The sequence below is a fragment of the Thermoascus crustaceus genome, assembly GCF_041956765.1.
Source record: "Thermoascus crustaceus strain CBS 181.67 unplaced genomic scaffold VTN00scaffold_5, whole genome shotgun sequence".
NCBI lineage: Eukaryota > Fungi > Ascomycota > Eurotiomycetes > Eurotiales > Thermoascaceae > Thermoascus > Thermoascus crustaceus.
This window is the reverse complement of record NW_027192531.1, coordinates 407,976-421,737: the sequence shown is the minus strand read 5'-3', so window position 1 is coordinate 421,737 and position 13,762 is coordinate 407,976. Positions and strand designations below refer to the sequence as shown.

The following is a 13,762-nucleotide window of genomic DNA, read 5'->3' as shown; positions in this document are numbered from 1 at the left end:
TGAATTGGCTGCGCTGTGCGGGCCGTACGTAGTAGGAGCCCGGGTCCTGGGCCATTCCTAATATTGGAATGGAATGTAGGGTGCAGAAGATCTATCTGTGTACAGTACAACTGTATAGTAGTACTCTCCGACATCAAAATACATCAAAACACAGTACATAAGCCGGGATTCAGGGTTTCTGAGGAATGTCTTCTCTCACCATATTTTCGTATGCGATAGATCGCCGCTTCTTCTTTGTTATACTGTACAAGAGAGAAGCAGCAGGCACTCGATAGATATACCCCGAGAGTAGAAGATAGATTAGCAGGGTATCAATCATGAATTCATAACTTCGTCAGCTCGTGAGGTGTGTATAGATACATGACAAACGGATACTACACAAGTAACTCATACCTGACATATCCCATCCCGCCATCTCGTACAGTCAACTTGATATATTTTTCCGTCATGCCCGGGACGTTCGTCCCGCCATCTTCCAGAATAAACTCCCACATCAAAGATGACACGTCTTCATATGACCACGACCCAGCCTTCCCTTTACCTTTTTCAAATCCTACCGTATCCCCAACCCTACCAACAGATCAGACCCCCGGACTTGATACTCCCACCACCGTCAAACCCAGAACTCTCACCTTGCTCTAGACCCGTAGTCGCACCGGACGAGCTTCTCCTTCGCAATAATCCAATTCCAACAGGATACTGATACTGAGCCATCGACCATCCGATATTCACGCTCGTTCTAGTCCGATCCTCCACCGAGACGGACGTGCCCCCCGGCGACGTGTTTCCGCTCGTGTCTGCCACCCAGCTGCTCGGCCTGCGTCTTCTCTGCAGACTGAAGTACGTGCCTACTCCTGCACCTCCGTCGTGAGATTCGGTTTGCTGCGAGCGGAAGTTGTTATTATACGGTTGCTGCTCCAGCTCAGCGTCGACGTCGATATTTGCATTAGCCGTACGGTGGCCTTCTCGGGTCAATTCCTCTGCAAGGGAGGAGGAATAATCACTTCTTGTGGAAAGGTAGTTGCTGGGAATTAGCGACGATGTGGTGACAGAGCGTCTGTGATACCGGATATGTCTGCTGGAGTAAGAAGCAATTGTCTGGATCTGAGTCAGAGAATGCTGTGCTACTGCTGATGATGGTAATGATTGATCCGCCGCCCCTACAGCAGCAGTGTCCCTTTCCAGATGGTAGCGGTGCGACGGAAGGTCATCGAGACGCTTGCTTATGGTGGAGAGCCAGGCTCTTTCGTTTGTTGCTTCATCATTATTAAAGCTGTATGCCGATGAGGATGACACAACAGAGCCAGATATCGATCTGCATCGTCGCTGGACTGCTGCAGCTGGAGGCAAAGTGCGCAATTCGACATCACGGTCATGATCACCGCTGGAGAGGAGCTGCCTAGACGACCTGGACTTATTCCGACTCCGACTGCGCGAGGAACGCTGAAATTGAGATCCATGACTATCCCCAAACCTACAGATCGGAGAGCTAGAACTGAGCCGATTCTTCGCCCGCGACGACGGCGGCGTCGTTGGCGTGATGCTTCCAGACCGCGACGTGGAAAAGGTCAGCAGGGACGGGTCAGTAGTAGAAGCCGCGGGGCAGAAGTAATTCGTAATGAGAGCATAGAACAGTTCGATGTAGACGAGAGAAACACGTAAAGAGAGGGTAAGCACTGAGAGAGTGATAGTGATGCAGGCAGACAAGATTAGGGGGATGGAGATGAGAACGAGGATGGGGAGGACGAAGAGAGCGGAGAAGCTGGCGGACAGCATAGGGATGACTGTGTGTTAGTCCTTCGAAAGAAGAATTGAAGATAAAAAATCAGAGCTAGAGCATGTAGCTGCTTCTCTGACAAAGATGACAGCCACAAGCCATCTTCAGACAGACCGACATGACCTCTCGTGCATCTCATCTCGATCTTCAGAACGCGGAGACGGACATGTGATGCTCGGGCCGCCCCGCCACCGGCATCCCGACCGCGGAGGAGCCCGCCCGCAGCTTAACATCATACTCCGCGATTCGTCTCATCTCACCTGGAGACCAGACAGACAATACCCAAAGAGTCCTCGCGGGCCGCATAATAATAAACATGGCAACCAGCCACCATGACGAGGCTCCATTCCCCTGGTCCCTCGGCGTCTTCGACGCCCACTGCCACCCCACCGATACTATGACCTCAATCGCCGACATCCCGCACATGAAGGCCACCACGCTGACGATCATGGCCACGCGGGGGGAGGACCAGGATCTCGTGCACCAGGTTGCCTCCTCTGATCTTGGCAGAAGTGACCAAGATAGTAATCAAGCGGAGCGCGTCGTCCCGTGTTTCGGGTGGCATCCGTGGTTTTCGCATCAGATCATGGACGACATCACCTCTCCCTCCGGGATACAAGATCACGATCCAAGTTCACCCGAGGGCAAACTCGCACACTACAAGCGTGTTCTAACCCCTGCCAAAACCAAAGAGGACGAGACTTTCTTCCTCGCCCTCCCCGACCCCAAACCCCTCTCCACCCTCATCTCAGAGACAAAGGCGCGCTTAACCGCGCATCCACACGCCCTGGTCGGTGAGATCGGACTCGACCGCGCCTTTCGCCTCCCCAAAATCTGGCTCCCGCACCAGCTGGAGGGGCGCGATGCGTCTCTAACGCCCGGTTCCAGAGAGGGGAGGACGCTCTCCCCGTACCGCGTGCAGATGAATCATCAGAAGGCGCTGTTCAAAGCGCAGCTGAAGCTTGCGGGGGAGATGCGGAGGGCTGTGTCAGTGCACAGCGTGCAGGCGCACGGTGCGATCTTCGAAGTCCTCCAGGAGCTGTGGAAGGGTCACGAGCGGAAGGTTCCGTCCCGGAGAGAGAGGAAGCGGAGGGGGAGCGCCGCGATGGCGCATGCTCATGAGAGTGACGCGGAGTTAGACAAGAAAGAAGACGACGAACGTCCTTCGTCCTCCCATTCTACCTTTTCCACATCTTCACCATCCTCACCACGAGACCATGAACCCCTCCCCTTCCCACCCCGAATATGCATGCACTCCTACTCCGGCCCCGTGGAGCCCCTGAACCAGTTCCTCCGCCCGACCGTCCCCTCCGACATCTACTTCTCCTTCTCGAGCGTGATCAACTTCACGAACCCCTCGTCGGAGAAGGTCGTCGAGGTGATCAAGGCGCTCCCCGGCGACAGGATCCTCATCGAGAGCGACCTCCACTGCGCAGGGCGGCAGATGGACGATTTGCTCGAGGAGATTGCGCGGAAGGTGTGCGAGCTGAGAGGGTGGGAGCTGGATGAAGGTGTGAAGCGGCTTGCGGAGAATTGGAGGCGGTTTGTGTTTGGTTGAGAACTACCTACCTACATAAATGACGAAGCGGATCGCTCTCGAGAGGGATGTATTATATATATTATGAATAACCAGGGCTTATCTGGAAAGCCGGCATATTTTTGGGGGAAGTAGTTGGCCACGATAAATATACGAACATGCAAATATGCGCCGATTATGTCTGTTGAGGATACGACATAATTAAAAAGGATCCCCGAAACGTGATTCATCATTTTAACAATCACTATAGTAAATCCATATATAAGTTCAATACACGTAGGCTAAGATAAGCAATGAAGAAGAAATGGCAGTCATGACCGGACACTAGAGATTCTGTATCTTTAATCACCGGTCCTCCGATATGTATGGTCAAGGCGTCCCGAGCGATCCCATAAGATCAGCTTGCATCTGTGAATCTTGTCGCCTAAGCCATTGACTTAATGTAGCTTAGAGCCACAACCTGCAGGAAATGATCGGATCGGGATTAGGATTTCGAGAAGATCCTGGATGTCTCCCGTCCGATCTTCTGAGTGACGGGTCCACTGGTATAGAATGATTATACCCAGGGCCAAATGTAGAAGTGCAGCCCTAGTGTTCCTCCCAAACACTAGCGACCACCTCAGATACACGGTGATGCAGGTTCGATAGCCCAGTTTTCCACGCTCGGGGCTCCCTGCTGGATTGCCGAGTGAAACTCCAATAGAGCTCCCTCGATACCAAGAGCATATAAGTAGAGTCCAGCTTGTCTCTAGTTCAGCAGTGCATCCACCCTCCGTCTTGGAAGAAATCCGACATCTGAGGCTCCTGCCAATATAACTGACGCCATTCGTCTTCGATCTCCGGGAGACCCTCCATGGCCATTGGCACAGGTTGGTCCGTGTCTGCAAAAGGGAAGAGCTGACGCCAGTCCAAGTATTCCCTCGGCTGGTCCAACGGCTCCACATGTGCCACGTGTGCAAGTTCTTCGCCCCTGTCGAACGGAATATTGTTGAGGCTGGGTGGCGTTGGCCAATTTTCATATTGCTCATTCTGCGATGATCCTGGCGACTGCTGCGATAGTTGCGGCGGTGGGACTTGATGCGGGAGTTGTTGACTTAAGTGGGAAGACTGAACTGCAGGTTTGGAGATACCTGGATTGGATTCTGTGTTACGATTTTGGTTTTGCGCGCCACTGAAGTGGTTGGGCGCTTCGTTGGCTGCTACCCGTAGATCCTGTTGGAGGCGTTTAGAATTCTCAAAAAGCCGCAATATCGTTCCCGCGTGCGACCAGTATTGCGCTAGGTCACGGAGCGAATGCAAAGTCGAATCAAATCGTCGTAGGGCATTGATTGCCAGGACAGGATTCGAGAACCTCAACTCAACCCTTACTTGAATCATGGCGGTGAAAAGCGTGTGCACACCGCAGCACCACAGGAATTTGAGACGGTCCTTCTGGCGGAGCTCCTCAAAAATAGATGCGATAACACCAGCAGCAGCGCTGCAGATTTCCGCATCATGTGGACCGTAGTCGTCTGAATAAGCTGACGCCCTTGGATGAGGTCGGTGAAGAAGGATGAGGAAGTTATTGTAGGTGAGATGCAGCATAGCTGACCACGGATCCATATCCGAGGCACGTAGACGCAACGTATCTGGGAGTCTGAGGGACCAGTTTGCTAGGGTCGCGTCGGCCTCTGGAAGAACCGCCTTTCGACGCTCAGGGCTAACTCGCAAGCCGAATCGCTCACGAAGAATATACGATATCATGGTGCAAAGTTCAGCGAAGTGAATCACATAGTCGACTTGCACGCGAGATCCGCAGCCTTCGAAGTCAGGCGGGGTTAGAGGCTGAACATCGGAATCTTCTAGGTTTCTGAAATGAAGTCTGTTAGTAAAATATGATGGCGACCTCAGGGCGATGAGCAGAAGCTCCTTACATAGCCTGCGGTCGGCCATATGACAATGATACCATCACGTCGAACTGGACCAATATCCACCAAACTCTTCTCCACATCCGCCTGTCACCGGCAGCAAATCTGCTCGATACTGGATTCCGGTGCATGCCAATACCAGTCGCTATTCTTGCAGCTACACCAACCCAGTAGTGTGCATTCGCAGAGACATCGTCATCGGCTGTGTCTGAATGCCATGTCAAGAGCAGTGCCGCCTGAACAAGGATGTCTCTGTTGCGTTCAATCCGAGCATCAAACAACCACTTGCAACGGCGAAAGAAGATTTCCTTCAAAGCATCCCTCTCCGGATTCGGACGGGCGACATGGGCCCCAACGAGCAAGATAGCTTGAAGGATCAAGATAGGAGGAGGATCGGCAGGGTCTCGATTTCGATACTGCGTCATGAACTGGTCCTCATCGACAATCGGATATCCTGGGTTAACGTGGGTGAAATACGCCTCTACCAGCTCGTCAGCAAGAGACGGTTCGGGTAGGGTAAGAGCATCTTTCAAGAGCTCATCATGACCCGTCTTCAAATGCCGTCTAGGGATCTCGTTGCCAGCAAAGTGGTACACATCGTCATCTTTGCCCCGTTGCTGACGGATAAGGAACGAGATATTTGAGACATCGTGGCCAACATATATAGCGCGCACGTTTCTCTGTATCTCTCTTCGATCGAGCTCCTCCTCGTCGATTAGCTTCAGAAGATGTCTCTCAAGCTCCCTGTGGTCATCATGGTCGGTGCTTGACTCAGAGCTTGATTGTGGGTTATATGCCTGAGGGTTTGACCCTGATTGGAATCCATTCTGCGTTGCTGAAGTGCCCTGAGCCGAAGCAAACCCCGCAGACTGTCCATTACGAGAGAGAGACGGTACTGAGGATACCGGGCCTCGAGGCACGGAGGTTGGGGCCACCGGCTTCGGAGAAGCATCCGACGCGGCCGGGGGACGACAGCGGATGGGAACCGGGTCAAGAATTGAGCGGACGGCAAGACGCTTTTTCTTCTCGTGGATACGGCAATCCGTCTTTCCTGAGGAACGACAGTTTGAGCATGGCAGCCCCACGATGCGGGCATCACAGCGAACCTTTCTACGATGGCAATGGACGCAGGCAGCAGACCCTAACGAGCACAATGCGGTCAGCACAGAAAGCAGTTGTTTTTGTAGTCTAGAAAGGCACTGAATTGAACACAGGCCCAGTGCAGAAACATGGCCACACAGAGAAGGGGTATCAAGGTCATACCCGGCTTCCGCTTCGTCACACCACCGGCTGCTTGCGCCCGACTGTCGGTTGCTGTGGAAGATGTCATGTCGAGGGTGAGCAAAGCATTGACCCAATTACATGTCGAAGAAGAGGGGCAGTAAGCATCGTCCTGGCAGCCATAAGGCTCCGAGGCTAATCCGGCGTCATGGAAGGCGACCTTGACAGCAGGGGCATGTCCGTTGCAAGGACGAGATATCGCAGAGTCGGAGATGGGATAAAGCAACGCGCAGCGGTGGGGCAGACGACGGTCTAGAGGCTCGCGAGCACGCTGGATCGACCTGCGCCGGCGGGGAAGATAAGCGTGTCACGTGGCTGCGGAGAAGGGCGCCAGCGAAGCATGTTCCTCATGCGGGGATCTGCCCCAGGGGACGCGCCATCAGCCCGAAGCATTTTCCAATCTTGGAGGTGAAAACATAGAGCTCTCTACTGTCCCCGCACGAGGTATAGAGTGGAAACTGTCTTGAAAACAGATGAGCCCACTGCAGCAGGCCAAGCGCAGCAATCTCCTTGGGAAGAAATAGGGGGTGGACATCAATGTAGCTAAGATAGTCGGGACTCTCAACAAAGCGTGAAACCTTAAATTGGTCAAGTGGTAACCTTTCGTTCCATGGCCCAATAGCAGTAGAGGCTTTTTCTTAGAAATCAACCATTGTAATGAGCGCTTACGTCGATGAGACTGAAATGAATAGAAATATAAATCTCTTCCAAGGCTTTCGTACAGACAAATTTGACTAATCCAACGATGCTATTATTTTGCAAGGGAAACAGATGGGTGGAGGAAAAATTGCAAATTCTCTCAAACTCTTTACTCAGCTCCTAACCCAAGCGCAAAACGTCTCCGGACGTCAGGTAACACGCCAGCGAGGATCAAGCAGCAGTTGAGGTGGCGTCGATGGTGTCGAGCCTGAGCGGAGGTTATGTTCTAGAAGACATAGAACTCTTAATCACAAGATGGAACCGAGACCCGAACCAGCTAGTCTATCGACTCCCTGACGCGGACGCCTCGACTGATAGTTTTTGCCCGTGGGAGAACGAAACTTGACTTTCTATCGCCAGACGAACGCCGGTCAAGCACGATCTTGGGGCACAGGAGCATATCTTCATCGGAAAAGCAGCGTAGCGGAGACGGCCTGGTGCATCGGACGTCTGTTAGGGGTTTGCCATGCTGACTTAAGAAAAAAGACTCACCTTTTCTTGACGAACTGACCGGACCGTTGTCCTTAAGACAGCCGTAAGAACAGCGAGCAGAATTGGCAGACGTCGGCTGCAGAGCAGAGCACCGAATGCAGTGATATGGGGCTAAGCGAAAGCAAAGGGTCCGAGGTAATAACGACCCAATCTGTGATTCTCCGGTCTTGAGCGCCCGAGCCCCTGCCTCCATCCTTGCTCTTCCAGCTTCCTGTACTATATTCTCCAATCACTCGGCCTCCCGACATTACACAAACAGGCAGATAGCTATATAGATAGATACACAGTGGATAGGTTCCGAATTCCCAAGTTCTCCTGTTCAATACACATCCTCCAGAGCTCCATAGAGAAAAAGGAAGGAAAGGGAAAAAAATAGTGCAACAAGCCGTACGGGCCCATTTTGAGTGTACAACAGTTTGATCCAAGAGCAAGAAAGAAATCATGGAGATGATGAACAATAAAATGCCTCTGCAGACTTTTCTCCAACTGTACCTGTGCTTGAAGATACCCCGTAAAACCCGTCTTGGTACCTATGCATCATTCGATCTCATTATTGATCGTTCTCTGAATTTTGAAGTTAGTTCAGTATCTCATGGCTTTCATACTAGTATGGCATGTGCCACTAGTAGAGAAGAGAATCGTGCTCGACTGATGCCCAATGGTTTGGCGTTGTCTCGTGATGATCCCCAAAGCCGTCTTTGCGACCACTAGTAGGACTCACCCCCAGTCCCGTTGTGACCTTGGCCCACCATGGACGTGTAACCGTAGGCTGAGGTGTCCTGTTCGGATGGATCCAAGTTCGGGCTCAAGAGGTTGTTGGAACCCTCGGGGGCGCCAGGGAACGCTGCTGGTGCTGTTCCCGTTGATGGGCGACCACTTGGGGCAGCGCTGACAGCGCCACCAACTGGACCACCAGCGTTGTATCCGCTGCTTGTTGGTCGGTTCTGGTTCTCACCCCTTGCGGATTGTGTCTGAAACCAATTAGTTTCCTTGTCCAGATAATCATCTTACCGGACTGCGGGCATTAAGAGAAAGATTTGGAGATTGTGGTAACACGAAAAAGGCGCCGAACTGCACTTACTTCACGGTATTTCGAGAGGTAAATCTTCAGAGCTTCTGCGTAGTTCTCGAACCCAAGAGACGTCATTGCAAAGAGGATATCCTCACCATTGACTGTCTTGCGCTTCTCCTGCTGGCATTTCTCGGAAGCTGTAAGGATCAAAAATGAAGGCATTAGTATGCGCGAAGGAACTGCTCAGAAACGGGCCCGATTGCGAACCTTCACTAGTGATGAACGATATAAACTCGCTCACACATTCCTGCATGCACTCCTTTGCCTCTTTCGCGATCTTGGCATTCTCGGGCAGGGCGGTCTTCATGATACGAGCAACTGGAGCGAAGTTGCGAATGTTAGCATCTGAAACTAGACGATGCGAGGTCTCTGTCGTGGGCGAGGAAGGGGAAAGTGACGGCGGAGAATTATCGACATGCTGAATACTGGACCGGCGCGAAACATCCAACCAAGAAGCTTGTGCTGCGATGCAGATCATGGCTGACAGAAAAGACGAATGAAGTGCACTCCTCCAGATATGCTTAAATTGAAGCGCTTCCAGTTGGAGCACCGGGGGAGGGGAAAGGGTTGGGTGTAGCAAACGCGAACGGCCACCTGCAAGTAGCAGAGGCAAGGAACGCACAAATCAGGGGGACAGAAGACATGCAAGGACACGTAAACTAACCATTTGCAATCGGGAGCCATCGATCCTGCTCCTTCACTTCGAACTCGCCCTGGCCCTGCGCTTGTGTTTCTTGATGTTCCCGCTCCATGTGCTCCGGGTCGTCGCCTGATTGCGCTTCAGGTTCCACATCTGGTTCCTTTGGAGGAGAGGCCGACGACATGGTTTTAGGTATTTGGCTACGCGCAGACGGATACCGGCTTCGGACAAGAATCGTTTGGTTGCTCTGCTGGCAAATGACCACGTCAGAGGTGCACGCGAGGGACTCTGCTCCGGATGCTATGCAGCACTGGCGTCAAGGTGCGTCGGACTGGGCAGCGATTTGCTTCACAACAGCCTGAACTGCCAGCTGTGTGGGGGATGGGGCGGGCTGTTCCTGCTCTGCTTCACTGGCGGTGTACTAGAGTCCGATGGAGACGCTCCAGAAGTTTCGCACGCAAATCACCGTTCCCCGACGAAGCTGTGGACGCGCAGCCACGAGAACCGGATCTTCCTTGGGTTGGACGAGACCACCTGCAGCCTGCAGTGTTAACGGTCGAGTCGTGCGCGCTCTGCGACGGCGGGAGATCTGGGAAGCCGAGCTGACGGGGCGGCGGGTAATGGGAACACGGGGGGCTGTGGGGGGTTCAATTGATGGAGATAGGGCCTCCCAGACGGAGAGAAGCAGCGGGGACCAAGGCCGCGCGCGTGCGACGGGTATTGATGTGAGAAAAAAAAATGCTTGGATGTTGGCAGAGATACGCACCTTGCTCTAGGGGCGTCACAGAGCAGCTGGGTTGCTTGATGATGCGCGCAGCAATCAATTGGCGAACCAGATCGAGTCGGAGGGCGTCGCGCGACTGGGCAGGGAAGAGCTGGGGCTTCCGGTGGACGCTTGCGCAGCCGCAGCAGCGATGCGACGAGATATGACTGGTGGAGAGGGAGAGGTGTTGAGAGGACAACAACGCAGCAGGGGCACGATAGCAATAACACCGTGAGACTGAAAGTGGTGATGAGAGCAAGTTGCCAGGTCCGTGGCGGCGAGGGGGTTTCGACGGGACGACGGATGGAGGCTGGGAGCTGCTGTTCTTCGTCTTTCTCGCCCTCTTCTCTCTCCTTCGATTGGCAGCCTGGGGCATCAATACGAGTCGGATACAGCGTGGTATTTTACAGCTGCCGTTTTCAGCTACGTGACGGGCGGGAAGCTTCCCAGGCCGCGGGCAGGAGCCGTATCCATACGGTATGCCCACTGTGGCACTGTCCTGCGCAGCTCCTCACGGATCGATGGGCAGTGGGCCGTCAGCCTTACGCCGAGTCTAGAGTATCGCTCTATGCTCTATCTGCTGCTACTGTTGTCGATGTCTTGGAGCAGTGCGGCATTTCTAACCATCCGACGAGAATGGCATAGTTGGTGGAACCGAGTCATCAAACCGTCGGGCACCATCAGCTCTTGAATCGTGTCGACAAGGCATCCAGGGTTGTTTTATTGATGGTTGACAAGAGGTTGCTGCAATTGACAAATTCTACTGTCCGTGATCACGAGCCACACGGTCTTTCAATCTATTATGGCTATAACCCATCATTATTACACCGAAGGGTCGCACAGTTCAAGCTCCCCTCTTCCCGACAGTCCGAGCGTGCTCTACGAAGTTCTCCGCAGGGAATCTAGCCGGTCTTGATTTGTCTAGGGCACACCGTCTATCTGGCGCAGCTGAGCGTCGTGCCGCCGCTCGTGGCGAAGGGAAGGAACCATGCATTCATGATGCCGAGAGACCTCCTCTACCTGTCATCAGGCCTGCCATACAGGTCAGAAAGGAGGCGTGATATTCCATAATGCTACCTGGTGCATGCAGGAAGCCTTCAACGGACCGAGTAATGGAAAATCAGTTCCATCTGAGCCGAGGTTGTCCTGCTCCTGAAGTGAGGCTTGCTGGACAACTCAGAGCCTTAGGCAAAGCACTATCTCCTAAGGTTTCGATGTCGAATCGACAATATCATACGAAGCTCCTCTAGTTTCCGGGTTTAATTAGCTCTATCTCTGTCAGAGCTGTGACAGGGATTTCCCAAGCATCACTTTAGGCCTCTCTGGAGATGGTCTGCACAATGGGGGACTGAATGAACAGGCATTCGAGAAGCTCTGTGCTACAGATATCAACGCTGATTTGGCTAATCCTTCCCTGCAATTGAGGGATAGCGATTATTCTCCGCATTGGAACTTTGATGGTCTGACGAACCCATCAACCGGCAACCAATCGCAGAAATTAACCAGGTGACACCTACCCACTGAGTACCCAGGGTATGTTCCGACCGAGCGGTCTCTCTGATTAGAAACATCAAAGAGCCTTCATAGTATTCAGCTATTCTTCTGGAACGATCGTTGGGAACAGATCTACAGCTCAGGCCTCACTTTGACGTGCCAACGATTGAAACTGACGTCGGTGCAGCCAGTAGCAACGAGCTCCACATGTTCGGTACCTGAATGCAGTCCCCAATGGCGGAGCAGTGATAGATCATACCAAGGTCCAATGCGACGCGTCCGGGGAAGGCAGCAACAAGTTACAACCAACGGAACGTGGGATGTTGGGGCCACCCGGGAACCTGATCATGCATTATGTATGCAAGTATCCGCCTCATCGGGCCGCGGCGCATCGCCAACTCAGACGAGCCACACCTTTCGGCCTTCTCTATAACAGACCGGCCTCGGCAGCCGCGACTATGAAAAAGCGGAAAAAATAATATCGCCCTAGTAAGATTTTTTTTATAATTCCTTTATTATTTTTATTTTTGCTTGAGAGAAATATTCTAGGCTCCCGTGGGGAATACACGTCGAATTCATATCCTCAGACTGCCGCAACAAGCGCAGTCGAAGTCCTATCCCGTTATCGCCAGCTGTCAGGCATGATTGCATACCCAATCCTGACATCTTAACAGCAAGTTCATAGTTCCTACAGTATCCCTCACCGACTGACGTGTGAAAGGCCTAGCGTGCTTGGATAGTAAAACTCTCCTTTCCCGGTCATTCCGTGAAGCATGAGACGCTGTGACGCTTTCACACCCAGTTGTTCGCAGCCTTCGTAATCCTCTGGTAGTGCATAATTCGAGATGATGAGGCGCCACATGTGTCCAGAGTTCGTCTCCTAAAATACCGATATGCCAGGATGTACCTCTCTCGAATGGAAATGGACCCTGGAACAATTCAACCTGGCGCATATGCGAGAACAATGTTATGCCTGAACACTGCTCTCACTGCTGCACCACCTGGATGTTGTTCTTCTTCTGTAAAGCCGCATCACATCAGCACGTGTCCAAAGGCAGCAGAATATGTTCCCTTCTGTATGCGATATCCCTGGGTATCGCATGCACCATGCAACCCCTGGCGCTGAAAACAAAACCACCGTGGTGTAATCTCACCTTCCAGTTATCCATTTCGGTCTGCTTAGCCTTGTATTGCTTGAGCAGCTCATCCAACACCTGCTTCAGTCCGTCCGCATTCGTCTTGAGCGAAGGAATCACTTCCTTTATAGTCCGTTCAACCAGGACGCCGTTGATCATGCGGAAGCATTTCCGGTCCTGCGGGAGAGGTTCGAGGGTCTCGATAACAAGCCTTGAAGAGGTAGATGGACATATGTCAGCGCCAACTTGTTAAAACACACACAAAGTATCGTCGGGGAAGCGTAGCAAAGTGACACGGGGTTATCACCCATGTTCGAGGCAGCGCGGCAGGAGAACCGAAAACGCGGAGCAGTGGACTTACTTATGTTCCTCCGTCTCCTGCTCAATATCCCCAATCTTTTGCGCCAGCTGCTGGAGCGTATTTTTATAGGTCGAGTACTGAAGCTGGAGCTCTGTCCGGGGACGCAACCATCGGTCAGCTTCGGTTCTGGCGTCATTTCCACACAGTAAGGGCAAAAGTAAGAGTCAAAAATGGGGTCTATTTACCCTGCTGCTTCTTCACGCTAACCTGCTGTTGGCTCGCCATGGTGGACGACAAGGGACGCTGACAGCACCAGACGTGACGGCGGATTGTGGTGATGCGGGGTCCACCAGCGATATCAAAAGTTGGGCGAGGCGGAGAGTCGGAGGCGCCAAAACCGGAGGATGTGCCCTCCTATCAAACGTGCGAGAGCAACTATATACTAAATATCATCATAATCTAATAATAAAACATTTAATCTATTTCCATTCAATATAGAGATAATAATTATCTATTTAGCTACTACGGTTGAGACTCTTACGATTTTCTGATTGTTTGACGAGCTAGGTATATATATCCAGCCGAGGTTTGTCTCCTATATCAAAATAGAAACCAATAGGCACGATAGACACCGGACAACCAATATTCAACATTATTTACCAT

General features: G+C 52.4%; 6 protein-coding genes across 6 annotated transcripts; 1 reads left to right on the top strand and 5 right to left on the bottom strand.

The window, feature by feature from the left end:
* Nucleotides 1-570: 570 nt before the first annotated feature.
* On the bottom strand, nt 571-1,776 carry VTN00DRAFT_7733 (uncharacterized protein; the record flags this gene model as incomplete). The annotated part of the gene is made up of 1 exon (XM_069434509.1): nt 571-1,776. One exon carries the CDS (start codon nt 1,774-1,776, stop codon nt 571-573), a length of 1,206 nt encoding a protein of 401 aa, XP_069285999.1.
* A 317-nt stretch (nt 1,777-2,093) lies between these two features.
* Nucleotides 2,094-3,335, top strand: VTN00DRAFT_7732 (uncharacterized protein; the record flags this gene model as incomplete). Its single annotated transcript, XM_069434508.1, has 1 exon — nt 2,094-3,335. One exon carries the CDS (start codon nt 2,094-2,096, stop codon nt 3,333-3,335), a length of 1,242 nt encoding a protein of 413 aa, XP_069285998.1.
* A 732-nt stretch (nt 3,336-4,067) lies between these two features.
* VTN00DRAFT_7731 (uncharacterized protein) lies at nt 4,068-6,551 on the bottom strand (the record flags this gene model as incomplete). The annotated part of the gene is made up of 3 exons (XM_069434507.1): nt 4,068-5,163; nt 5,228-6,362; nt 6,485-6,551. The coding sequence occupies 3 exons, from the start codon at nt 6,549-6,551 to the stop codon at nt 4,068-4,070; spliced, it is 2,298 nt and encodes a 765-aa protein (XP_069285997.1).
* A 927-nt stretch (nt 6,552-7,478) lies between these two features.
* On the bottom strand, nt 7,479-9,589 carry VTN00DRAFT_7730 (uncharacterized protein; the record flags this gene model as incomplete). Its single annotated transcript, XM_069434506.1, has 6 exons — nt 7,479-7,635; nt 7,694-7,724; nt 8,415-8,664; nt 8,775-8,902; nt 8,973-9,083; nt 9,430-9,589. 6 exons carry the CDS (start codon nt 9,587-9,589, stop codon nt 7,479-7,481), a joined length of 837 nt encoding a protein of 278 aa, XP_069285996.1.
* A 237-nt stretch (nt 9,590-9,826) lies between these two features.
* On the bottom strand, nt 9,827-10,544 carry VTN00DRAFT_7729 (uncharacterized protein; the record flags this gene model as incomplete). The annotated part of the gene is made up of 2 exons (XM_069434504.1): nt 9,827-9,939; nt 10,172-10,544. The coding sequence occupies 2 exons, from the start codon at nt 10,542-10,544 to the stop codon at nt 9,827-9,829; spliced, it is 486 nt and encodes a 161-aa protein (XP_069285995.1).
* Nucleotides 10,545-12,648: 2,104 nt separating this feature from the next.
* VTN00DRAFT_7728 (uncharacterized protein) lies at nt 12,649-13,384 on the bottom strand (the record flags this gene model as incomplete). Its single annotated transcript, XM_069434503.1, has 4 exons — nt 12,649-12,681; nt 12,817-13,009; nt 13,160-13,250; nt 13,345-13,384. The coding sequence occupies 4 exons, from the start codon at nt 13,382-13,384 to the stop codon at nt 12,649-12,651; spliced, it is 357 nt and encodes a 118-aa protein (XP_069285994.1).
* Between the last annotated feature and the right edge of the window lie 378 nt (nt 13,385-13,762).